This window comes from Macaca fascicularis, chromosome 15 (assembly GCF_037993035.2).
Source record: "Macaca fascicularis isolate 582-1 chromosome 15, T2T-MFA8v1.1".
NCBI lineage: Eukaryota > Metazoa > Chordata > Mammalia > Primates > Cercopithecidae > Macaca > Macaca fascicularis.
In genome coordinates this window covers 41205499-41230682 of record NC_088389.1, presented here as the reverse complement: position 1 = coordinate 41230682, position 25184 = coordinate 41205499, and the positions used below count along the sequence as shown (strand labels likewise).

Genomic DNA, 25184 nt, shown 5'->3' with positions numbered 1-25184 from the left:
AATTTGAAAGCTGTCCTTATAGACTTCTGGGAATCTCTTCTAAAGAAACAGCTCAAAACACAGAAGGTGGCTTCTTCCCAAAGGTGCTCAGAGCAGCACGGTTTATAATAGATTAAATCTGGAAGCCATCAACGTGTTCAACCAGAAGACAAAGCAAATGCTGGTATGTTCCCCTTCATGAAATATTGGGCAATATTAGTGGTATATACGCATTTGTCCTGGTTAAGTGTTTTGGTATCAACCTGCTGTGGCCCAATTTGGCCCAAATTCACTGCTCTAGAACCGAGTAGCTATGTGTTCCTGAGCCAAGCAAATTACCTAACTCTGGCTCAGTTTTCCCATCTGTAAGAAAAGGGATAATAATGAGATCCACCTTAGAAGCCTTGGATCATAGCAAGCACTCAAACAATTTTAGCTCTCATCATTGCCACCACCACCATCCTCATCCCTGCATGAGATATCAGATAATAATAATAGCAACCATGTTTTGTGCCTTTTTAAAGCCATGTTCTAGCCTATTGTGTATGCATTATCTCAGTTAGTCCTAACAGCAGCTTTGGCAGGCATAAGTATTATTATCCCCATTTTACTCAACAGGAACCCAAGGCTCAGAGGCTTTAAGTAACTTGTCCCAAAGTCACATGGCTAGTGAATGACAAGGTAAGATTTTGGCCCGGGTTTCTCTGATGGTAAAAACTGTGTACTTAAAGCACTCTAGTGGCTTCCTGAAGGTAGGGGATGGTAGTGGGAGATGGTAATGGGAGCGGTGATTTATGCAGGGCTTGCAGACAATAGGTGGGAGAACCAGGAGAGCAGCTTCCATTTCCTGCCTCCAATTTGGGGCTCCCTTCTCATTATTCCCCCACACCATTATTTCAGGAATGAAAGGATAAAACCCATCACTTTGGAAAAAGGGGGGCTGCTTCCTGACTTTAACAGATAATGACTTCCACACAATAAAACCAGCTTACCAGAAATACCATCAGACCCAGCAAATCCAAGTCCCAACGAAATAAAATAAGGGGAAAAATAGAGAAGGCTTCAAATGTCATGAGAATAAAATATTTAATGTCATAAAAGGGTGCAGAGGCTTTATGAGAATACCACACATAATAATCTTGGAAACGCTATTACGCCACCTACCCACCTAGCCTGCTCCAAATTCATAAAGGAAAGATGCAAATGCACTGATTGGAAAGATGCAAATGCTCCTGATTGAGGAGCTACGCCCTCCTTTTCATTTCCCAAACTTTGAGTCCTGTGTGCAGGCATTGAATCAGTGGACACAGTACAGTTCCAATTTCCTTCTTTACTGGCTATTCTTATGTCCTTTTCCAATACTCATCCTCTTTAGCTTCCTCTGGATCTCTTGGATGCAGAGGAGGAGGAATAAATGCTGGATATTGGTAGAGGATAAAGAGAAGAAAGTGCCCCTCCCTTGATGCTCTGTAACATTGGAGACATTCGCCCTATCCCTAGGGAACTATTCTCAGCCTTGGGAAAGTGTCTTCTGATGAATTAAGAGAATGAGCTTTGGAGTTTGACAGAGTTTGGAGTTTGCTCTGCCTTTACCTGGCTGGCTGGATTTGGGCATGTTTCTCATACTTTCTGACTCTATTTCCTCATGGATAAAATGGGAGTAATAATAATGCTTGGCTTATAAGGTAGCTGTGAGGATTTCCAGGGCCAGGCACATAATTAGTACTGAAACGCTCTCTCTCTCTATCTGTATCAGTAATACTAGACCTGATATTATTTATAGCATTTATTCATTTATTTTTTAGTAGCTTTAATAATATCAGGCCTAATATCAGGCACTGATCAAGGTATTTAATACATATAGATAATTCTCTATCTGTGGACCTATTTGACCAGAGGATACCTTGATGAAGACACCATGGGGGAGATGTGTCATCCTGTAAATCCTGTTTTCCAACCCAAGAGTCTGAAGTTATTTCCATAAAGACACCTGCCTGCTGCCTTTGCATCTTTCTTTTTTTTTTTTTTTTTTTGAGACGGAGTCTTGCTCTGTCACCCAGGCTGGAGTGCAGTGGCCGGATCTCAGCTCACTGCAAGCTCCTCCTCTCGGGTTCACGCCATTCTCCTGCCTCAGCCTCCCCAGTAGCTGGGACTACAGGCACCCGCCACTTCGCCTGGCTAGTTTTTTTTTTTTTTTTTTTAATTTTTTAGTAGAGACGGGGTTTCACCGTATTAGCCAGGATGGTCTCGATATCCTGACCTCATGATCCGCCCGTCTCGGCCTCCCAAAGTGCTGGGATTACAGGCTTGAGCCACCGCGCCCGGCCTGCCTTTGCATCTTTCTAACAATTTTTAAAAAGAAAAATAGGGCAACCATCAGTCCCCTCATTTTGAATTTTGAAAAAACCTGTCTCAGTTGTCTTCTGAATCTATCATACCCCATGTGGCTGATCTGCAGGGATAAATTTAGCCTTGAAAGTCCACTTCTGGAAAGGAAAAACAAGTCTCTAGGGGCCAGACCCCATGAAGGCTCAGCCCAGCTGTACGGTGTAGGAGGGTTACATGCCCAGGCAGACAGGGCTGGGCTTTCCCTCGTCAGCAGTGCCTGGGCTGTGCTCCAAGGTGATTTCTCACTCTGCTGATTCTTCTTGCTAGTCTTCCCCACCCCTCTTGAATTTTGTTCCTTTAATTACAGTCCAATTGAGTTATTAAAAGGGGGAAAGGACGAGGAATGGAGAAAAGCCATCTCTCTCTCTTACTGAACCAGATTCCAGTTTTTGCCTCCCTCTGAGAAATGCTATAAGGTCCCTGGCCTATAATAAATGGAAATCCATATGTTTATTCGTCTTGACTTTTAGAAAGGCAGCCTCTTGTTGTTATTCTTTCAGCACCTCTGTGCAATCAGGGATCCTGTGATCTTTCCTAATATCTGGCAGGCCAGATGGTTTTTTAGGTCAAAGTGAAAAAAGAAAAAGATGGGGCCGAGGAGGCAGAAATGTGAATGGGTGATTTGTGAGGTTGAGGAGTGTGTGATCAGTTTGAAATTGGTCTGGAATTCAAGGGCAGGGCTAATAACTGACCATACAGGCTCCTCCTGAAAGACATCATCACTCTAGGACCCAGCAAGTATGCAAATCCTTCCACTTCCTTTCTATGAAGGCCCTGACTATTCAATGTTGCCCCTCCTTTCTATCCTCCTTTTCCATTATATTTCTCCACATACCCCAGTTTCCTACCAGATAGTTTTATTTTTCTCATGTGTGAAGTGAAGGTAATAATATCTAGCTCATATTATTACTGTGAGCATAAGGTTGGTTGAAAGAAGCAAAGCACTTAGAACCGTGCTTGGCACAGTCTTTGTATGGATGGTTGCTTTTATATTATTAGCTTTTCATTTTGGAAAATGGACATGATAGTTCCAGGTAGGTGACAGTTATAGGCATTAATTGCCATGAACATAGGCAAAATAGCACATAGTAGGTGCTCAGTGAATGCCAGTTCTCTCTTATGACCATTCTTTTCTCTGCAATACTCACACCAATCCTCTCAGATAATTCTCACACAGAGAAACAAAGTGGTTTGTTCAAAGTTACGCTGCAATCCTGCTGAGGTCTGTCTTGTCTTCTGAAGGGGCTTATAAAACAAGGCGTAACTCTTGTGGTGTTTTGCTCCTGGTCCATTCACAGTGCTGGATACAGGAATGTTGCAAAATAAAGAATTATACTATACAGTGACAAAGGTGATGCTATGGGGCCATTAGCTGTTGGAATGTGCAACTGGAAGGGAGTCTTGGAATTAAATCTAGGTTGTATTACTACCTCCCTACATGAACTTGAGCAATTTCTGTATCTTTCTACGCCGTTGTTTTTCTGTTTGTATAATGGGAGAGGGTCCCTTCTGGCTCTAGTAGCCCTTGTCTGTGTCCATGCAATGGGTAAATGGGTAGACTAAAGATGACCACACATTCTTTGCTACTCTTCTCATTGACAGGTGAAATCTAGCTCTCTCCCCCTTGAATCTGGGCTGACCTTATTGACATGCTTGACCAATAGAATGTGGTGGAAATGATGTTCTGAGACTTCTGAGGCTGGGGACTAAGAAGCCTTGCAGCTTCTGCCTAGGCAGTTAGAACGCTGCATCTTGGGATGGTCCCTTGGTAAGCCCAGGTTTCATGATGTGAGAAGCCCAAGCCAAATGGGGAGCCCATGATAAAATCATCTATCCAGTTGACAGCCCTAGCTCAGGTTCAGCATAGCCAGTGTCAACCACCAATGATGCCAGTCCTAGCCCCAGACAAGTAATAAAGGAACCCTTCTGCAAATGACTCCTCCAGCCCCAGATGTCCCATCTGTCTTTGATCAGAGACAAACCAGCTGTACCCTCCACCTAGTCCTGATTCAAAAAACTATAGACAAAACAAGAGTGTGTGAAGCTACTGAGTTTGGGGGTAGTTTGTTACACAATAATAGAAAGCTGGAACCAGGAAAGTGAGCTATGAACTGATACTTCAAAAGGGGTATTGCGATCACCAGATTGTCTGGTGTTGGGTTCATCAAAAGGCTTCCCATGCTGGGAAAACTAGAAAAACATAAAAGAATGGCATTAGTAAAATGCGTCCGGGGGCAGCAGTTACTTAGAGATGGTGGTGGAAGTGTCCTCCATACGATGCTGTGATTAAGTACTTGCAGTTTTCTTTGTTTTTGTTCTCTATCTTGATTAAAATTTTGCAGTGTTTATACTGCCACACAGAATAAATGGACCCATAGCTTACATTTCAAACTGTGCCTTGCTGACATCATTATGTTTGTCAGATTTATAACATTTCCAACACACAACAATTTTTCACTCTTGGAAATACTGAAGGGGAACACAGGCTCCCTCTCTTTTCTGATGTTTCATTCACTGTTACTTCCTCTATCCCTGGTCAAGGGATATGATCTCCTTGTAAATAACTGAAAATAAAAATAGTAGCATAATTATTTATATATTATTTACTGTATCACCCTCCTCATATGATCTTTTACTTATTATCAGTATGTTATTGCTATTGTAGCAAACTACTACGCAATTGGTGGTTTAAAGTAATGCAAATTTATTATTTCACAGTTCTACAATTTAAAAGTCCAACTTGGGTCTCAATGGGCTAAAATTTAGGTGTTGGCAGGGTTGCATTCCTTTCTGAAGGTTCCAGAGGTAAGTCTTTCTCTTTGCTTTTCCAGCTTCTAAACACCACTTCTCTTCCTTAGCAAGTAACTGTCTTCCTCCAACTTCATAACTGGCAATGCTGCCTCACTCTACCCCACTCCTCTGCCTTCCTGAGCACACTCTGACAATCCAAGATACTCTCGCTCTTTTAAGGTCAGCTAGTCATCTTAATTCTGTATGCAAATTTAATTCCTGCCTCTGTCATGAAAGGTAACATACCAGTCACAGGTTCTGGGAATTAGGATGTGGACATCTTTGCAGGGGCCATTATTTTGCCTACTACACATCTTGTGGCCATCCTCCAATTGACCAGTTACCTGTATGAGAAACACATTATCCAAAGGGAAGCCTCCCACAGCAGAACCAGAAAGCTGAGCAAAAATATGTCAGATTTTTAAAATCTTGTGTTTCAAAAGTTGAGGTCTAGAAGGCAGAGCTATTATAGAAGGTAAAACAATAATCATCATTATAATGACAATAATAAAACAACAGAAGAATCTGTGATCTGTTAGAGAATTATCTTCCCTCGTATCCACAAAGAAGTAAAGGTCATTTGAGCTGGTGGAAGAGAGGAATGTTGGAAGTCAAACAAAGTAATCTAGAAAATGCTAATGAGTATCGTAAAAGGGGTCCCATCCTCTATCCTTACCAGGCTAAGCCCATGAGTGGATGAAGGGGATGAGGGGATACAGAATATCAGGTGGGCTTGAGGGTTATGAAGGTAAAGGGGTTCTGGGCATCCCTTGCTATATAGCACAGGTTGACAGCAAGCATAGTGAGTGCTCCTCCCCACTGTGAAAACAGCGGAGTATAGATCCTTTCCTGGCATGTCTAGATCAAAAGAGCTCCAGACAGGTTTTCTCAGATCCTCCAGGTGGAACTGTTAGACATTTCTCATGCCCTCTAGAGGCTGGAAAAGCTAGCTGGTGGACAGAGTCAGCTGGCTTTAAATGACCTTGTGGTGGAATAAAGCAGATGAGGCAGCAGCTGTACTACACACCTGTGATTCAGGTGGGAATGGAGAGGAAGGAGAGTGATGGACAAGGGTCAAATGAAGGAGCAGGTACCAGATTAAAAAGTGATGGCCCAGCACCAAACATCCCCTTAGCTCCTAGGCCTTACGGGTACATCGGCCCTTTGAACTCAAATGTTCAGTTAAGAGATGGGAGGCAGAAAAAAACTGAAATTGACTAGAGTTAAGTTTCCACTAACAATGGAACAGAAATGAAATGAAATTCAGTTACAGAAACGTTATAGAACATTAGATATGCTGTGCTCCTAAATTTGTGTGGCCGCATATATATCCACTACATACAAATATCAGTAATGTGGTCTCATTATCTCACTTATAAATGGTACTTTGTAAATCCCAGATCATTGTCAGTTATGTTCTTTGAGCCTTTTGAGTTTTTTTTTTTTTTTTTTAAGAAAAATTTATAAGTACCATTGCTCCCTTTTGAAAGATTAAGAAACTGATGCTAATGAAGTCAACATAGACTCCAAAGCTATGGTCATTCTAATGCCTAAATCCAGGCTTTAGCCCAAATCACTCAGCCCAGTCTCCTTTCCATGATTCTTCAACAAGAACTCATCTCAGCTCCCAGTGTGGGAAAGCAAGCCAAAGTGGCCCTGGCAGGAGGACTGATAGTGAGACACAGTCTTGGTCTTCCACCCTGCCACCTGGTGGTAAGACCTTGAAAGTCACTGCTTCCTGAGCCTGTTCCGCATTCCTGAGGGAATCTACTACTGCCCAGGTTTGTTGTGAGGATGAGCTCTTAGCTTGTAGACATGCTTTGAGAACTCTAAAGTATTCTAAAAATATAAGGCATTATTATGTAATACCTGAAGGAATTTCTTAGAAGGTGACCTAAGAGAAGAAGTTTCTCTTTACAGACATGATGGAAAGTCTACAGAGAAATGAAAGGGATTTAAAATCTCAGGATAAACGTGGGATTGCCCTGTCTATTCTGAAGCACAGAGAGGAGCTTGCCTTACATCCATTGAACCCTAAAGTAGTGGTTTTAAAATTACATCCTTAATCTAGGGAGGAGGGTCTTTGACAACTTCATCAGACCGTTGAATTTTCTCTTATCCCCTAGGGAATGAATGTTCTTTCTCTTTCTTTCTCTTTTAATTGTTCCAGTTTATGTGAATAAAAGACAAAGAGACATAAGCCCAACCTATACACACACACACACACCTCTGTATTTGAGGTTTCATTCCTATGGGATGTCTATCCTAAAAGAAAAAAGACAAGGATCTTGATTAGAGAAAAGAGAACTAATGGAAAAAAGGAAAGAGGCAGACAACTTAATCCTTTGAAAAAGGTCAGCCTCATGTTCTGGACATAACACAGGACATCCTTTTGAGCTGCCTGTCCACTGGCTGGGTTTAAGTCTTGAGCAAATCCTCCTCTCCCCCACTAGCACCTTTCCAATGTGCTATATGAAGGGTTAGGTTTCAATGGTCTGAGGCAGACAGCTGTTGATGTATATCAATCTAGCATCTACAACTCTTATTGCCAGCACCCCAGTTTTTCTTGAGAATCTATGCCTTCCCCCATCTCAGGGCCATGCATTTCAGGTGTAGCTGCCTCCTGGTGCAAGCTCCAGGTATGGCTCGCTCTGGGATGAGCCCAGTTAATCCCCCTGACCAGTAATTGGTGCAGGGATAGATGGGCATGACAACCAAGTTGGCCCAATGAGAAGGAATCTGGTGACAGTAGTTGGAGGCACTAGGAAAGAGGCGTTTTTGTCCTATAGGACTTGCATCCAGACTGCAGCTGGCCCGAGAATGGCACAGTGCTAAGGAAAGCAGAGCTAAGATTAGCAGGGGGATTCCAATGACATTGCTTGAGCCCTTCAATCCAATTTTGTCCAGACTTCAACTTAAGCCAATGCATTTCCTTTTTTCTTTTTTTGCCTATACTAGTTTGAGTTTAGTTTCTATCACTTGTAATCCTGAGAATTCTAATCACTAAAATTTCTAATTGCCCATTCACCTCTGAAGATCTGTTGATCTTTGCATCTCAAATATAGTTTCATTGCATTATCTCATTCTAGAAGCTTCTTCATATTGATCTCCTGACCTCTGTCTGTTTCTCAGCTGGTGTGTAGCTGCATTAAGGGCCAAGTGTGTGTTCTATCTCCCTTGGGTCTTATTCAGACAGCCTTGTCCACAGCAGGATTCCCATCCCTGCTTCTATCCTTCGCTTCTTCTTCTTTCTTTTTTCTTTATTTACTGAGATGGGTACTTTTGGGGTTTTGAGCCAAATCAACAGATTCCCTGGGTTCTCCCTCAGTTTTTTAAGAAACATAAACTGAAAAGCCAGTCTGTGCTATAATGTGTCACAAGTGACTTAATAAAGCTAAGTACAGCATACAGTAAGGATACTGTATGGAAAAGAAGGTCACCTGTGGGGAGGGAAAAGGTTTTATAAAGGAGATGTCTCGGGAAAGATGTTCACTTGTTTGCTTCATAGGCTTGGAAAGCAATTCTTTCTAGGCAGAGAGAAGGTACAAGAAAAGGTTCTGAGGAATGAAACAGGCAGGCAAGTTCATAGAACCCCATCTAATTAGCTCCATTAGGCTCTAGTGTAGATTGAAATGAAGCAATAAGAGATGTGGCTGGAGAGACTGAAAAGGGACTACAGAAAGAAGAACATTGAATGCCAGGCTGAGTTTAGCCTATGTGGCAATGTTTCCCAAGTGTATTTTCAAGATACCCCAACATACACATACACACACACACACACACACACACACACACACACACACACGTTAAAAAGTCAGGTTCCTGGGACCTAATTTCCTCTCTAGAATAAAAGCTTCTAGAGGTCAAACCCTGTATCTTAGGTCATTCTTATAAAACCATCAATTTTGGCACACCCTTCTGCAAGCAATAGGAACCCTCCCACTTCTTCTTCTGTGACCTTGTCCCACACTAGATACTAAAATTCCAAGCAAACAAGGCTGCCTCTCCCTTCCTTCATGTCTTTGCTTGGCTGTCTCCCCTCTTTCCCTAATGTAAGTTGACTCATCTTTTGAAGCCAAAGCGAAAGCCAAAAGCCAACGTTCCAAGGAAGCCTTCTATGAAACTGAGGTCCCAGCTGAAACTTTCTCTTCTGGACCACACCAAAGCACCTCCTGTCCATACTAGTTACACCTCATTGACATTCCCCCTACTACTGTATTCACAGAGGCAAGGCATTCCCTGTCTTACTCTCAAATGGACTGTAAGCTTCTGAAGGTCAGAAGTTCTCCAAGACCTATTGTGTGGTGGGCACTTAAGTTATAATATCTTGTTTCATTCTTCCAGCAATTCCAAGAGGTATGTATAATGTTCTCACTTTACAGGTGAGGAAACCAAGGTAGGTTGGCATGCTGAAGGCTGCAGAGGTAGGTGAGGGTAGTGCGAGTGTTATCCTCCTTACCAGCATTCCCTCACAGGGCAGGGCTTCCAGCAGGTGGCCTTAGCACCTGGGCCACTGCCATGTTCCTGGGCCAATGGGCACTTACCACACATCCTGAGGAGTCCACCTGCCGGTCAGATACACACTTGAAGTTGCGAGTGCAGCCCCCATTGTTCCGAGAGCAGTCACGAACTGGCCCGAAGGAGGACAGCAGGTCATTGATGGTTTCAAAGTATGTGGACAGCATCGCTTCTTCCCTTGGAGAGAAAGGGGATGGTTAAACCCCAGAGACATTGGCATCCCTAGATTTAAAAAAATGTGAATTCAATACATTTGAAACCATAACTTATTTATAATCAGGAAAATAATAACAATCAATATTACAAAAAGGAAACAACAACAGGTATACCATCATATGACACGGTGCTTGTCAAGTTGTGATACAGAGAAATAGACCTAGAACTCTATACTCTTTATTTCATTAATACTTATGATTCTTGGAGGCAGTCATGAGATGTACACTTTACTATAAGTAAACTGTGGCTTAGCAAGGTGAAGTATCTTGCTGAAGGCCAGCAGCTTACAATGTGACAGAAGTGAAGTTTGTATTAACTTCCAGCTGAGTCCAAAGAGAAGGCTCTTCTCACTACCTCTTAGCTTGCATCCTACCTGTTTCTACAGATTTCAGAGCTCCCTATAGCAACTCTGCAATTGGGCACATTCCTATTATTCCAACTTTGTGAATATAAAATTGAAACCATGAAAGATTGTGGGACTGACTCCAAATCCAACAGTCTATAAACAGCAGAGCCAAGACATAAACACAGGAGTCTGACCCTCTAGGGCCCTAGATCCTTATTTTTCAGACTATTGTGTATAAGTCACACCATCGAGACTGTCAGCAACAGTTGTTGGAAAGGTCATGGGATTCCAGGGAAATACATGATTCCTCCCAAATGAGGTTCTTAAAAGATAAGACTAGACTTGATACCATAATCCATGGATCTGCCAAAATTTTATGAGATGGAATTCTCTACAATGGAGGATACAGATGGGAGCTTCTGATGCTGTCTTCTGCAGAAAGGGCCCAAAATAAGAGATACACTTGCACTGGGGTATATGATTTCCACACTTACAGGAGATTTTAAAGGAGCACCATGAGCAGTGAGAAGAAGCACATATCCTTCCCTGGTCTGTGCCTCATGAGGTCCAGAGCTGTGAAGCAAGGGAAATGAAGCAGGAAGAGGCTAGCACACACTAGAGGGGGTATCTCTGCACCATCCTGCATACCTTCTCCCATTCTTCTCCACCTCAGGCTTGGACCAGGTTTGAAACTCCTAATTCATTTCCTGCCTCCAGTCCTACCCCTTCTGTCCCATCTTTCATACTGACTGTCAGTGAACTTGGTAAATCCCAGCTCTAATTAGATACTCCTCTGATCAATAGCTTCCCAGTACTTAGAGAAAAAATATAAATTAACTTCTCTGGCATTCGGACTTCATAATCTGGTCCCTGATTACCTGTCCAGCCCCATTGACCCTCTCCTCATATCTCTATCCACTAGGTACAGGCCTCATCTCATTCCCTGAACACAGAATCTCTGAAAACAGGTTCTAAACTGGAAAGTTACATGCAAGAGGTTTATTGACGAGCCCTCTTGGGAGATGCATCTGTAGAAGGCGAGGAAGGGCTGGGCGTGGTGGCTCACGCTTGTAATCCCAGCACTTTAGGAGGCCTAGGAAGGAGGCTTACTTGAGCCCAGGAGTTCAAGACCAGCTTAGAAAATGTGGCAAAACCCTGTCTCTACAAAAGTTTTTTTTTTAATTAACAGGGTTTAGAGGAGCATGCCTGTGGTCCCAGCTACTCAGGAGGCTGAGGCGAGAGGATCTCTTGAGCTACAGTGAGCCATGATCAAAACCCTGTCTCAAAATAAAATAAAATAAAAAATAAAAAATAAATGGCAAGCAAACAAGGCAGGATTTGGTAAAGGGAGAGACTGACCTACAATGCGGGTCTAAAGCATCAGTTGATCCTGCAGGGAGCTCTGGAGCTGAGAAGGCCCTTTATGGATGTCCTGAATTAAGGCAAGGAATCCAGGCCTTTGCATCCCCACAGTAGCCAGTCATTGGTGGGGGCTGCTGTCTGGAATGGGATACACTTGGATAAGCCAGTTCCCTGAGGCTGAAGGCAATGCCTAGTCACTGACAGCCACAGCTGGTGGGGGGGTGGGCTGGCCCTGAAGAGGGTATCTGGGTGTGGTACCTGCAGGCACCTCTCTCCATCCCTAATCATGCTCTTCCTTCTGCCTGGGATGCCCATTTCCAAATGCTTACCTGATGAAATCCTAAGAATCTGTCTTTGAAAACTCTTCATATTCATTCATTCATTCATTCTTTTTTTCATATATTATACAAGCTTACTGAGTGCTTACCATGTACTAGGCACAATGCTAGGTGCTGGGGACACGGCAGTGACATTAGGCAAGGTCCTGACTCCCGAACTACACAGTAGCTTTATGTTACCACCTTTATGAAACCTTCTCTGCTTCCCCCTACTAGAATTAATTCCTTTTCCCTGTGAGCATATTGGCTAAATCTTTTAACTTATTGATCTTAATTATCAGCTTCACAGTCTCCCAGAGAGACTATAAGCTTTTAAAGGAAAAGGCTCAAGATTTATTCATTTCTCTTTAGCCCTCCAGGGGCCTGGAAGGAACCTGTGCTAGGTAAACGTTTTCGAATGAAACACAGAAAACACTCAAAGGCTTAGACGCAGTCTTCACCAGTGAGTAGTTTTACTAAGAACCTCCTCAGCAGGGCAGTCTTCTCTGTTTCCCCAACTCTGGGTCCCCGTTCCAAATCCTTCCTGTTCAGGGATGCAGCACAGGGACAAAGGAGAAGGATGAGGCGCTGCCAGGATTATCCCTGGCTTCCTAACTTTGTATGCAGCCAGGTGACAGGTTTATGGGAGAGGAGAATTAACAGTTCCTGAAATGAACCTCTGGGGAGACTTGCCACTTTTGAATCATGAAGAGAGTTGAGGATCCTGGGAAGACATTAAGCCTATTAAAATATTAATACCCTAGAAGGGAGAAGAAGAAATGGAAAGTAAGGGGAGGAGATAAGGCAGAGGGACCCGGCTGGGCACGGTGGCTCACGCCTGTAATCCCAGCACTTTGGGAGGCCTAGGCGGGCTAGGTCAGGAGATCAGGACTATCCTGGCTAATGTGGTGAAACCTCATCTCTACTAAAAATATAAAAAATTAGCCGGGCATGGTGGCATGTTCCTGTAATCCCAGCTACTCGGGAGGCTGAGGCAGGAGAACTGCTTGAACCCGGAAGGCAGAGGTTGCAGTGAGCCGAGATTCTGCCATTGCACTCTAGCCTAGGTGACAGAGCAAGACTCCCATTTCAAAAAAAAAAAAAAAAAAAAAAAAAAAAAAGACAGAAGGACCTGAGAAAGTGAGAGAATAAGAGACAAACAGATAGAGAAACTGTTGAGAAGGAAAGAAGGGACACAGAGAGACAGAAACACATACAGTCACCTGGAAACAGATAAAGTATAGATGGACAGACAGAGAGACAGAGAGTTATAGAGGGACACAGGTCATAGAGACAGAGAGGAAAAGAAAGGCAAATAGAGGAGAGAAAGAATGTGAACAGATAAAAATGAAAAGTTAGAATTGGAAAAAGAAAGCAAAGAAAGAAACAGAGGCGTAAGAAACAGATGAAAAGAGGAGACATCCTCAAGGTAAACAGAACAAATGAGTAAGTGTGCTGAGGAGAGGGAGAGAAGGTGGAAGGGGGAATGAGAAAAGGGAGCAGGAGGAGACAAATGCAGAAAAGACAGAATGAAAGGGAAGAGAAAGACACTGAGTGAGAAAGAAAACAGAGGCCCGGCACAGTGGCTCATGCCTGTAATCCCAGCACTTTGGGAGACTGAGGCAGGCGGATCACTTGAGGTCAGGAGTACGAGACCAGCCTGGCCAACATGGTGAAACTCCGTTTCTACTAAAAATACAAAAAATAGTCGGGCGTGGTGGCTCGTGCCTGTCGTCCCAGCTACTCAGGAGGCTGAGGCAGGAGAATCGCTTGAACCCAGCAGGCAGAGGTTGCAGTGAGCCAAGATGGCACCACTGCACTCCAGCCTAGGAGAGAGAGTGAGACTCTGTCTCAAAAAAAGAAAAAGAAAAGAGAAGAAAACACAGAGCCATGGAGAGCAGAACCGGACAACAAAGAAACAAGGAAAGGGAAGTGAAAAACAAGCTAAAACATGTCACCTTTCTGTGGAACCTGGAGACAGTTCAAGTTATAAAAATACAAAGGCTGTCCGCTTTTAAAAGGATTGATTCCGCATAAACATCAGTTACATGAGGGAAACATTACTTAAAACACAAAGACCTGACACAGGGGCCATTACCAAGTCAAGAGAAGTGATTGTGTCAGGCTAGGGAATGAAGAATCTGAGCACAAGACAGAAAAAGAGCTTAAAGCAGACACTGGCGTTTTCTTAACTCTGTGGCTCAATCCTTCATCTCGCTTGTGGAGCCCAGGGTTTAAGGTCTGTCGGATCTTAGAGCTGCCCCAATCTCGGGGTGGGGGGGGGGGGCAGCAAAGAGAAGAATGGAAGAGCACTGGGGGCGGAGACAGGCTGGACTGATGGACACTGCCCTGGGGCATCAGGAGACCAGGGTGAGAATCCCACTTTTGCCAGCAGTCACCAAAATTATCAATATCCTCTTCATTAGTTAGGATTTCCTGGGCACCTGCTATGTGCTAAGCATGGTACTAGGTTTCCTTCCTGTAATATTATCTGTGATTTTCACAAGAGCCCTAGAAATGGCAGTTTTATACCCAATGTGCAGCTGGAGAAACAGGGTCTTAGGGAAGTTATGTCACTTGTTGCAGTTCTCAATGGCGTGATGCAGTGAGGCCAGGCTGTGCACTCGAATCTGCGTGACCTCGAGTCCTGAGCTGCCTGAGTTGAGCTTCAACGACTTACTCTGTATCTTGGGCAAGTCAGAGCCCTCCTAACAGTAAGGCCAGTAAGAATCTGTGTTCAATCTCTCTGTCTTAGCAGAGGAGGACAGAATGGGCAGAGCCTGGGCGGTCTTTATGTACTTCCCATAACCTGATTCCTGGGTCATGCATGTGATCCACAATAGCCTCACTCCATGCGGGAACAGAAGGGGAAAGCACGGTGTTTAAGTTTACTAGAAGGGCCATAACAAGTACCATGAACCAGCCCACTTAAAACAACAGAAATTTATTCTCTCGCCATTCCGAAGGCCAGAAGTCCAAAATCAGGGTTTGGTAGAGCTCTGGTCCCTCTGTAGGCTCAAGGAGAGAATCCTTCCTTGCCTCTTCAGAGCCTTCCATGGCTCCCGGCCATGCTTAGCTTTCCTTGACTGGCAGCTTCAGGACTCCTTCCTCTGTCCCCATCATTACATGGCCTTCTTGCCTGTGTGTGTGTGTCCTCTCCTCTTCTTAAAATGACACCATTTGGGCTGGGCGTGGTGGCTCACACCTGTAATCCCAGCACTTTGGGAGGCCGAGGCAGGTGGATCACGTGAGGTCAGGAGTTCGAGACCAGCCTGACCAACATGATGAAACCCCATCTCTACTAAAAATACAATAATTAGCAGGGTGTGGTGGCGGGTGCCTGTAATCCCAGCTACTGGGGAGGCTGAAACAGGAGAATCGCTTGAACCCAGGAGGCGGAGCTTGCAGTAAGCTGAGATCACATTGCACTCTAGCCTGGGCGATGAGCAAGACTCCGTCTCAAAAAAAAAAAAAAAAAAAAGCAAAGCAAAAAAAAAAAAAAAAAAAAAAATGACACCATTAGTTGGGTTTAGGGTCCACCTTAATCTGTTGTAACCTTTTCTTAGTTATATCTGCAAAGGCCTTATTTCTAAATAAGGCCACATTCTGAAGTTCTGGTGAACACAAATTTTGTGGGGACACAATTCATGCAATTACACAGGGCACAGGGTGAATGTGCCCACATTTGCTTGGTAGGACAGAGCCAGAACTAAATAAAACACCTCAGTCCTTGACTCTTATCAAAGTGCTCCTAACACTGCACTGGCTCTTCTCACTCTAGACACTTCATGTTTCATTGTGGGCCTTACAGGGTTTGAAAAATCTTAGGGAAAGGATCATGATGAAGTCACTCGCCATATTATCTGTGCCTTTATTTGGAAGGAGAAAAGACCAACTTCAATTAAATACCTACCACACTCCAGGAACTGTGTGGAGGGTTTTCAACCACTCTACAGAACAGAGCTCGGCAAACTTTTCTGTACAGGGCTAGATAGTAAAGATCTTAGGCTTTGCAGGCCATACAGTCTCTGTCCCAATCACTCAACTCTGCTTTTGTGATACACAATCATAGACAACACACAAAAGAATAAATGTAGCTATGTTTCAATAAAACTGTATTAAAGACGGGTGTAGTGGCTCATGCCCATAATCCAGCTCTTTGAGAGGCTGAGATGGGAGGATAGCTTGAGCCCAGGAGTTCAAGACCAGCCTGGGCAACAGAGTGGGATCCCATTTCTATAATTTTTTTTTTTTTAATTAGCCAGGTGTGGTGATGTGTGCCTGTAGTACCAGTTACTCAGGAGGCTGAGGTGGGAGGACTGTTTGAGCCTGGCAAGTTTGGGGAGGTGGGGGTCAAGGATTCAGTAAGCTGTGAGCATGCTACTGCACTCCAACCCGTGTGACACAGTGAGACCCTGTCTCAACAAAACAAAACAAAAACTATATTTATAGAAAGACAAAGCCAGATGAATTATTTTCTGTTTTAGATGTGAAAACCCTGAAGTCAGTGTTGGAGTTAGGATTTGAACCCAGGTAGGTCCAACTTCACATTCTTTCTCCTACATGAATATTCTGAAACTCAGCCTTCTCATCTGTAAAATGGGAACAATATCTGTCTCACTCTCAACTCTGTAGATGATTATGAGGATATAATAACATGATATGGAAATGTGTTTTCCAAACCCTAAAACCTAATGCAAACTTAATTCATTGTTTATTCATTCAAAAAATATCTGAGCACCTGCTGCATACCACGTACTGAGCTGATTATTATTATTATGGCTTTTCTTTGGCCTCCCAGCACCTGTTTCTGTTCCTATATAACCCAGACATTGTGTAAAAGGTTCCAAACATCTTTCTATCTCTGACATACAAATTATTATTTTTTCTGTTAATACTGGTTCCAAAACAGAGATAGCCAGACCCCACCAGACTGGGTGAGACAGCCATCCCCTCATTACCTGACCGGTCAAGTGCAAATGCATCACCTGGATTCCATTTGGCTGAATCAGCCCAAGCCCCACTCAGGGTGAGCATTAGGCAGGGTGGCTGGGAACAGATGCTGACATAGCCCACTGTTAATAAATACCAGGAAAGGTCTGTGTCACTCAGAGAGAGATGTGAATGGATGATGCCAAGCCAAGACAGTGACAAGTCCCCCACTGATGCAGATTAATCATTCGCTGGTAATAGCCGGCAACCTTGTTTCCTAAGCTCCCTGGGAAAGAGGAACCTAAGACAAGGTACTGATAAAAATCAAGCTCCTGGTGGGCACGGTGCCTCACACCTGTAATCCCAGCACATTGGGAGGCTGAGGCAGACAGATCACAAGGTCAGGAGATTGAGACCATCCTGGCTAACATGGTGAAACCCCATTTCTACTAAGACTACAAAAAATTAGCTGGGCATGGTGGTGGGTGCCTGTAGTTCCAGCTACTCAGGAGGCTGAGGCAAGAGAATTGCTTGAACCAGGGAGGCGGAGGTTGCAGTGAGCCGAGATCGCGCCACTGCACTCCTGCCTGGGCAACAAAGCGAGACTCCATCTCAAACAAACAAACAAAAATTCCAGCTCAGTTTTTTTTTTTTTAATTTTAAAGAAAGAAAGCTTTGTTGGGATATAATTCACATACCATATGATTTACCTACTTAAAGTGTACAGTTTAAGCAGGGTACAGTTTAGGTGATCAATATTTAAATATTTTCATCAACTCAAAAAGAAACCCTGCCTCTATTATGAGTCTCTGCCTACTTCCTCCCAATGCCCCTAGTATTGGGAAACCACAAATCTTCTGTCTTTACAGATTTACCAACTCTGAACACTTCATGTAAATTAAGTCATATAATCTGTAGTCTTTTGTGACTGGCTACTTTCAGTTAGCATAGTGTTTTCAAGGTTCATCCATGCTTCAGCATGTATCACTACTTCGTTCCTTTTGTATTGCCAAATGATATTCCATTATATAGATATTCCACATTATATTCATCCATCATTAGTTGATGGACATTTTGGTTGTTTCCACTTTTCAGTTACTATGAATAATGCTGCTATGAACATTCATATACAGGTGTTTATATTGATACATGTTTTCATATATCTTACAGCTCCCCCTGCCCTGGGATTTAGGGAGCCTTCTCAGCCCCTATTAGCATGAGCCACAGTGTAGAACAATAGACAAGAGGGCAAGTTTGTCTGGAGTCAGGCTGCTCTGAGATGGAATCCCAGCTTCACTCACTATGAGACCTTGGGTAAGCCTCTTCTTTTTGAGATGGAGTCTCACGCTGTCATTCAGGCTGGAGTGCAATGGCGCGATCTTGGCTCACTGCAACCTCCGCCTCCCGGGTTCAAGCGATTCTCCTGCCTCAGCCTCCCAAGTAGCTGAGACTACAGGCATGTGCTACCACGCCAGATTAATTTTTATGTTTTTAGTAGAGACGGGGTTTCACCGTATTGACCAGGCTGGTTTTGAACTCCTGACCTCAGGTGATCCAGAGACCTTGGGCAAGTCTCTTAAACCCTGAGCCTCAATTTTCTCATCTGTAAAATGGGGATATTAATACCTAGCTAGCAGAGGTAGCATGAGTAATAGATTAGAGCAAATGTGTTCAAATGCCTGGCACACAGTAAGTGCCTAACAACTGATAATAATTAATAGTACCAGAAAGTCCCTCAAAGTTGCAAGACCCATGCCTTGAGAATGTTGAGAAGCTCAGCGGAGGAGAAAGGATGAAAGATCTGAGACCCACATGGTCCATTACTCAGTTAAACATGTTTCATTGGTGCTGGGCTTGTTCTGGGCACTCGGCTGGGTTCCTGGGAGACATAGGAATGGATGTGACATAGCGTGTGCTAGGCAGGAAGAAAAATACTAACTTAGCAAGATAAGTGAGGCCACAGGACTAAAAAGATGACTCTCTCTCTTGCCAGACCTTGGAAGTAGGAGCTCAGAGAAGGCTTTTTGGAGGAGGTAATGTAGAGCCTGAGACATAAAGGATGGGTGGAAATTAGGTAAAGGGGGATAAATAGAGTGGGATAAATAAATTCTAGGCAGAGGGAAAGAATATGCTAAGGCCTAGAGGTAGGAGAGGGAATACCCTGATTGAGAGGCTTCAAGGGATGCAGAAATGCTGAACTGTGAAGGAGGAGGTGAGATATGGCAAAGGCTGAAACAGCAGGAGTGCCAGGAGCCAGGCTAGAGAAGATTCCTGTGTGCCAGGCCATGGTGATTCTGGACTTTACCCTGGAAGCTATGGACTGCCACCCAAAAATTTAAAAGCAGATCCTTCTTTTATTTAGAGTAATACCATAGATGAATAGTTTACACAAATCATTATGGCAATAATAGTTAATGCTGATTGTGCATTCATACTGTGCCAATAAATGGTTTAAGCACTACATGTATCAACTCACTTAATCCTCCCCAAAAACACAGTGATGTAAATGATACATTCCCATTTCATAGGAGAAGGAAACTCAGGCACCATTTTGAGGCTGTTTTGAGACCTGTTATGGATAATGTAGGTAAAGCATTAGGACAGTGCCTGGCACATGGTGACTGCTTTATAAGGATTTCTTGAAAAACATCTTCCAGGGGAGGGATAGGGTGAGGTGGCACAAGCCACAGGGAAGTAGATTTGAACTTTTCCAAAGCCAGCAATATTCAGCAAGGGAACACTCTCTTCCAATTTACTGCTCCAGCCTTCAGGAATGCATACTGAGGAGGGATGGCCATTTTCCTGGGATAGTTGTGGAAGGAATCAGGGCTCCAGGGGAGAGGGTGTACAATATTATGGTGATAACAATATTCACAAGGGCTAATATCTACTGAGAATTTATGACATGAGAACTTTGGCTTAATATAGATTATCTCATTTAATAATTGCCTATGGGATTGTGCTATTATCCCTGTTGATATGGTTTGGCTCTGTGTCCCCACCCAAATGTCATGTTGAATTGTAATCCTCAGTGTTGGAGGAGGAGCCAGGTGGGAGGTGATTGGATATGGCAGAGCGGGGAGGCAGTGTACTTCCCCATTGAGGTTCTCGTGGTAGTGAGTGAATTCTCACGAGATCTGGTTGTGCAAATGTGCGTAGCACTTGCTCCTTTGCTCTCTTCCTGCTGTTCTGGCCATGTAGGACATGTCTGCTCCCCCTTCCCCTTCTACCATGTTACTCAGTTTCCTGAGGCCTTCCCAGCCATGCTTCCTGTACAGACTGTGGGACACTGACCCAGTGAAACCTGTTATCTTTATAAATTACCCAGTCTCAGGTAGTTCTTTATAGCATGCAAAAACAAACTAATACATCTGGTGTTTTTTGTTTTTTGTTTTTCAATTTGAAAAGAAATGTACACACTCACGTGCAGGACTTGGCATTTACAGAGGTGAGAGGACCGGCAGTGAGTCCTAGTGACAGAGCTGGGTTTCACCCTGGGTGTATCTGACTTCGGACTCTAGTGTCCTGCCTTTCTCTTTAAGAGTTCTTTCCACCCAGAGATTCTGGGACTGGTGTTTTAGCTGACACTTAACATTCTCCTTCCTCTAGCAATTGTGGTTTGCACTAATTTGGGTTGAGATATATATATTGCTGTTCAGAGTGGTCTCATAACTTCCTGTGACTGTCTTGTGCCTCTGAGTAGCTTGTAAGCTTCCTGCATGCCTAGAGTCCTCCTCGGTCACATCTCTCAGTGCACTGGGCCTGCTGCAGCTGTTCACTGAATAAGGACAGGTGTTGAAGGAAGAGAAGGAGGGCACAATAAGGTCCATCAGCTGTGCAGTCTTTAGAACAAAGAAAAAATGATTGTAATGTCTGTTGTCCATCTGTGTGATGGAGGCAATAATATTCAACTCACAGAATTGTGGGTCAGAATTCAAAGAGTTAAAAAATATGAAAGTCTCTTATCACCAGGCTCAAACAGATAAAGATCCTCAATAAAGGGCTGTTGTGTTTTGGAAATGAGTTTGTGCATTTAACAAATATTTACCCAGCACTCACCCCTGGAGTTGGAGGGTGGGTATAGACACAGCCTCATTTTATTGCACCTCACGTTATTGTTCATTGCAGATATTATTTCTTAAAAGTTGAAGGTCGGTGGCTACCCTACATCAAGCAAGTCTATCAGTGCCACTTTTACAAAAGAAAGTGCTCACTTCATATCTATGCGTCAGATTTTGGTAATTCTCACAATATTTCAAAATCGTGTTATTATTATATCGGTTATGGTGATCTGTGATCAAAGGTCTTTGATGTTCCCATTGTAATTGTTTTGGGGAGCCCTCACTGCGCTCATATAAGGCGGCCAACTTACTCGGTAAATGTAAGGCCTCCCTGTTCACTGAGATACAGCAATATTGAAATCAGGCCAATTAATAACCCTACAATTTCCTCTAAGTGTTCAAATGCAAGGAAAAGTCACACATCTCTCACTTTAAATCATAAGCTAGACATGATTAAGTTTAGTAAGGAAGGTATGTAGAAAGTCAAGACTGACTAAAAGCTAGGCCTCTTGCACCAGTTAGGCAAGTTGTGAATGCAAAGAAAAAGTTCTTAAAGGAAAATAGAAGTGCTACTTCTGTGAAGACACAAATGATAAGAAAGTGAAACCGCTTTATTTCTGTTATGGAGAATGTTTTAGAGGTGTGGATAAATTAAACCAGCTACAATATTCCCTTAAGCCCAAACTAGGGCACAGTCCTAATTCTCTTCAATTCTAGGAAGTCTGAGAGAGGTGAGGAAGCTGTGGAAGAAAAGTTTAAGCAGAGATTGATTCATAAGTTTTAAGAAAGGAAGCCATCTCCGTAGCATAAAAGTGCAAGGAGAAGCAGCAAGTGCTGATGTGTTAATAGAAGCTGCAGCAAGTTATCAAAAACATCTAGTTAATATAATTAATGAAGGTGACTATCTTCAACAACAGATTTTCAATGTAGATGAAACAGCCTTGTATTGGAAGAAGATGCCATTTAGGACTTTCATTGCTAGAGAGGAGAAGCCTGGCTTCAAAGATGCAAAGGACAGGCTGCCTCTCTCATTAGGGGTTAATGCAGCTGTTGAAGCCAATACTCATTTACCATTATAAAAATCCTAGGACCCTTAAGAATTATGCTAAATCTACTCTGCCTGTGCTCTATAAATAGAACAGCAAAGCCTGAATGACAGCACATCTGTTTACAGCATGGTTTACTGAATATTTTAAGCCCACTGTTGAGAACTCCTGCTCAGAAAAATGAGCTGTGATGGAAATGCATAAGAGGTTAATGTTGTTTTCATGCCTGATAACACAGCATCCTTTTTGCAGCGCATTCATGAAGAAATAATTTCAAGTCTTATTATTTAAGAAATACATTTTGTAAGGTTATAGTTGTCATAGATAGTGATTTTTCTGATGGATCTGGGTAAAATAAATTGAAAACCATCTGGAAAGGATTCCCCATCTTAGATGCCATGAGAAACATTTCTGATTTATGAGAGGAGGTCAAAATATCAATATTAGCAGGAGTTTGGAAGAAGTTGATTCCAACCCTCATGAATGACTTTGAGGGGTTCAAGGCTTCAGTGGAGGTAATAACTACAGATATGAAAATTGCAAGAGAACTAGAATTAGAGGTGGAGCTTGAAGATGTGACTGAATTGCCACAATCTCATGATAAAACTAATGAGAAGTTGCTTCTTGTGGATGACCAAAGAAAAGTGGTTTCTTGAGTTGTAAACTACTCCTGGTGAATATGCTGTGAATACTGCTGAAATAAGAACAAAAGATTTAAAATATTACATAAACTTGGTGGATAAAGCAGTGGCAGGGTTTGAAGGAATAAATTCACTTTCAACAAGAGTTCTGTGGGTAAAATGCTACCAGACTACATCACATGCTACAGCAAAATCTTTTGTGAAAAGAAGAATCAATTGTTACAGCAAACTTCACTGTTGTCTTATTTTAAGAAATTGCCACAGCCTCTTCAGCCTTCAGTAACTACCACCTTGATCAGTGAGCCACTGTCAACATTGAAGCAATACCCTGCACCAGCAAAATGATTATGGCTCACTGAAGATTCAGATGACCATTAGCTTTTTTTTTTTTTGGCAATAAAGTATTTCTTAATTAAGGTATGTACATTATGTTTTAAACATGATGCAATTGTACACTTAATAAACTATAGAGTAAAAAATAACTTTTATATGCACTAGGAAACAAAAGTATTTGTATAGTTCACTTTATTGTGATATTTGCTTTATTACGGTGTTCTGGTACCTAACACACAATATCTCTGAGGTGTGCCTATATACAGAAAAGAGCAAAACGAACATGGGTTTTGTCCCTCTAGGGCTTACAGTTGTTGGGACAAGTAAGTTCCTCTTCAAAGACTCAACTTTCTGGTCATAAATTGTAAACCAAACCTACCCCCTTCTTTTTTTCACAAATCGGGCATCTACCCTATTTGGAAAAGTTTAAGTCTCAGCCAACTGGGATCAGCTTAGATTGTGCGGTCCAACCCCAGCCAATAGGGGAAGGACACACAAACAGGAACTGCATTAGGGTTAAAAACCCCTTCTCTCCTTTGTTCAGTGTGCTGTTGCGATTGTAACCAGCACAAGCAGCACCCTTCTGCAGAAGTAAACATGCCTTGCTGAGAAATTTTCTGTCTAAGCGTGGGTTTCTTTTGGCTACACCGAGCACTTGTTTTCAACACAGGTAGTTATTGGAACAGTCACTCAACAAATACCTGCCTCAATATCAATATGTGTGTCTGTGTCTATGGCTATGGCTATGTCTGTTGTATCTGTATCTATGTCTATATTTTCATATCTATACATCTATGCCTATGCCCCTATCTATACCTAAATTTATAATTACAAACTGTGATAGATGCTTTAAAAATACCGAATACAATAAGATCATATGGCAGAGGGACCAAGCTAATCTAGGGATTTGGGAATGGGAGTGTGCAGTTAGGGCAGATTTCCCTGGAAAATATCAGGCCCTGAAACCAAACCAGCCTGTGATCTGGCAGGGTTTCATCACGCCCAGGCTGTCCATAGGAGAACTGTGATGATGTGTGTCCTCCACTCCCACCCCCACCATGCACAGTGACCATGGAGTCCATCTGATTGCAGAGATCATCATTCCTCTGGCAAAAAATCCATCTTCTCCTCCCTGTGCTTGTTCTGACTACTTAGTCATAGAAATTCTCCTCTTCACTTAAACAAATTTACAAGAACAGAACAAATGATCCCATTAAAAAGTAGGCAAAGGACATGAACAGACACTTCTCAAAAGAAGACATTTAAGCAGCCAACAAGCATATGAAAAAAAGCTCAACATCACTGATCGTTAGAGAAATGCAAATCAAAACCACAATGAGATACCATCTCATGCCAATCTGAATGGCAGTTATTAAAAAGTCAAGAAACAACAGATGCTGGCAAAGCTGTGGAGAAATATTAACACTTTTACACTATTGGAGGGAATGCAAATTAGCTCATCCATTGTGTAGACAGTATGGCAATTCCTCAAGGATCTAGAACTAGAAATATCATTTGACCCCCTATTACTGGGTATATACCTAAAGGAATATAAGTCTTTTCCATTATAAAGAGGCATGCATGTGTGTGTTCATTGCAGCACTATTCTCAATAGCAAAAACATGGAATCAACCCAAATACCCATCATGCCAGACTGGGTAAAGAAAATGTGGTACATATACACCATGGAATACTATGCAGCCATAAAAAGAAAGGTCATGTCCTTTGCAGGGACACAGTTAGAGGTGGAAGCCATTATCCTCAGCAAACTAATGCAGGAACAGAAAACTAAACACTGCATGTTCTCACTTGTAAATGGGAGCTGAACCATGAGAGCACATGGACATAGGGAGGGGAACAACACACACTGGGGCCTGTCAGGAGGCTGGGGGAGGGACAGCATCAGCATAAATAGCTAATACACGTGGGGCTTAATACTCACGTGATGGGTTGATAGGTGCAGCAAAACACTATGGCACAAGTTTAACTGTGTAACAAACCTGAACGTCTTGTACATGTATTCCAGAACTTAATTTTTTTAAAAAAGAAATTCTCCTCTTCACCCACCCCTTTCTCCTACCTTTTGCAAATCTCATCCTTATTTTGAAAAAGAAACAAAAAATTTCAGTGGCAAATGCTGAAACTAGAGGATTATTTATTCATAAATTACCCACATGGAGTCACTGAGGGCTCCTCCCAGCTCTCATCTCAGACAGAAGCAGCTCATTAAGATGGGAAGTCCTGGGGTCTCAGGT

The 25184-nt window shown here is 42.8% G+C and overlaps 1 protein-coding gene across 10 annotated transcripts in view; it reads right to left on the bottom strand.

The window, feature by feature from the left end:
* The window catches only part of ASTN2 (astrotactin 2), a 986627-nt gene that overhangs the window by 418075 nt on the left and 543368 nt on the right, over positions 1-25184 (bottom strand). For all 10 annotated transcript variants that reach the window (XM_045372567.2, XM_015436667.3, XM_015436666.3 and 7 more), the window contains one exon: positions 9702-9852. In XM_045372567.2, coding sequence (XP_045228502.2) covers positions 9702-9852 — 151 coding nt within the window. The remainder of the gene's footprint in view (positions 1-9701; positions 9853-25184) is intronic.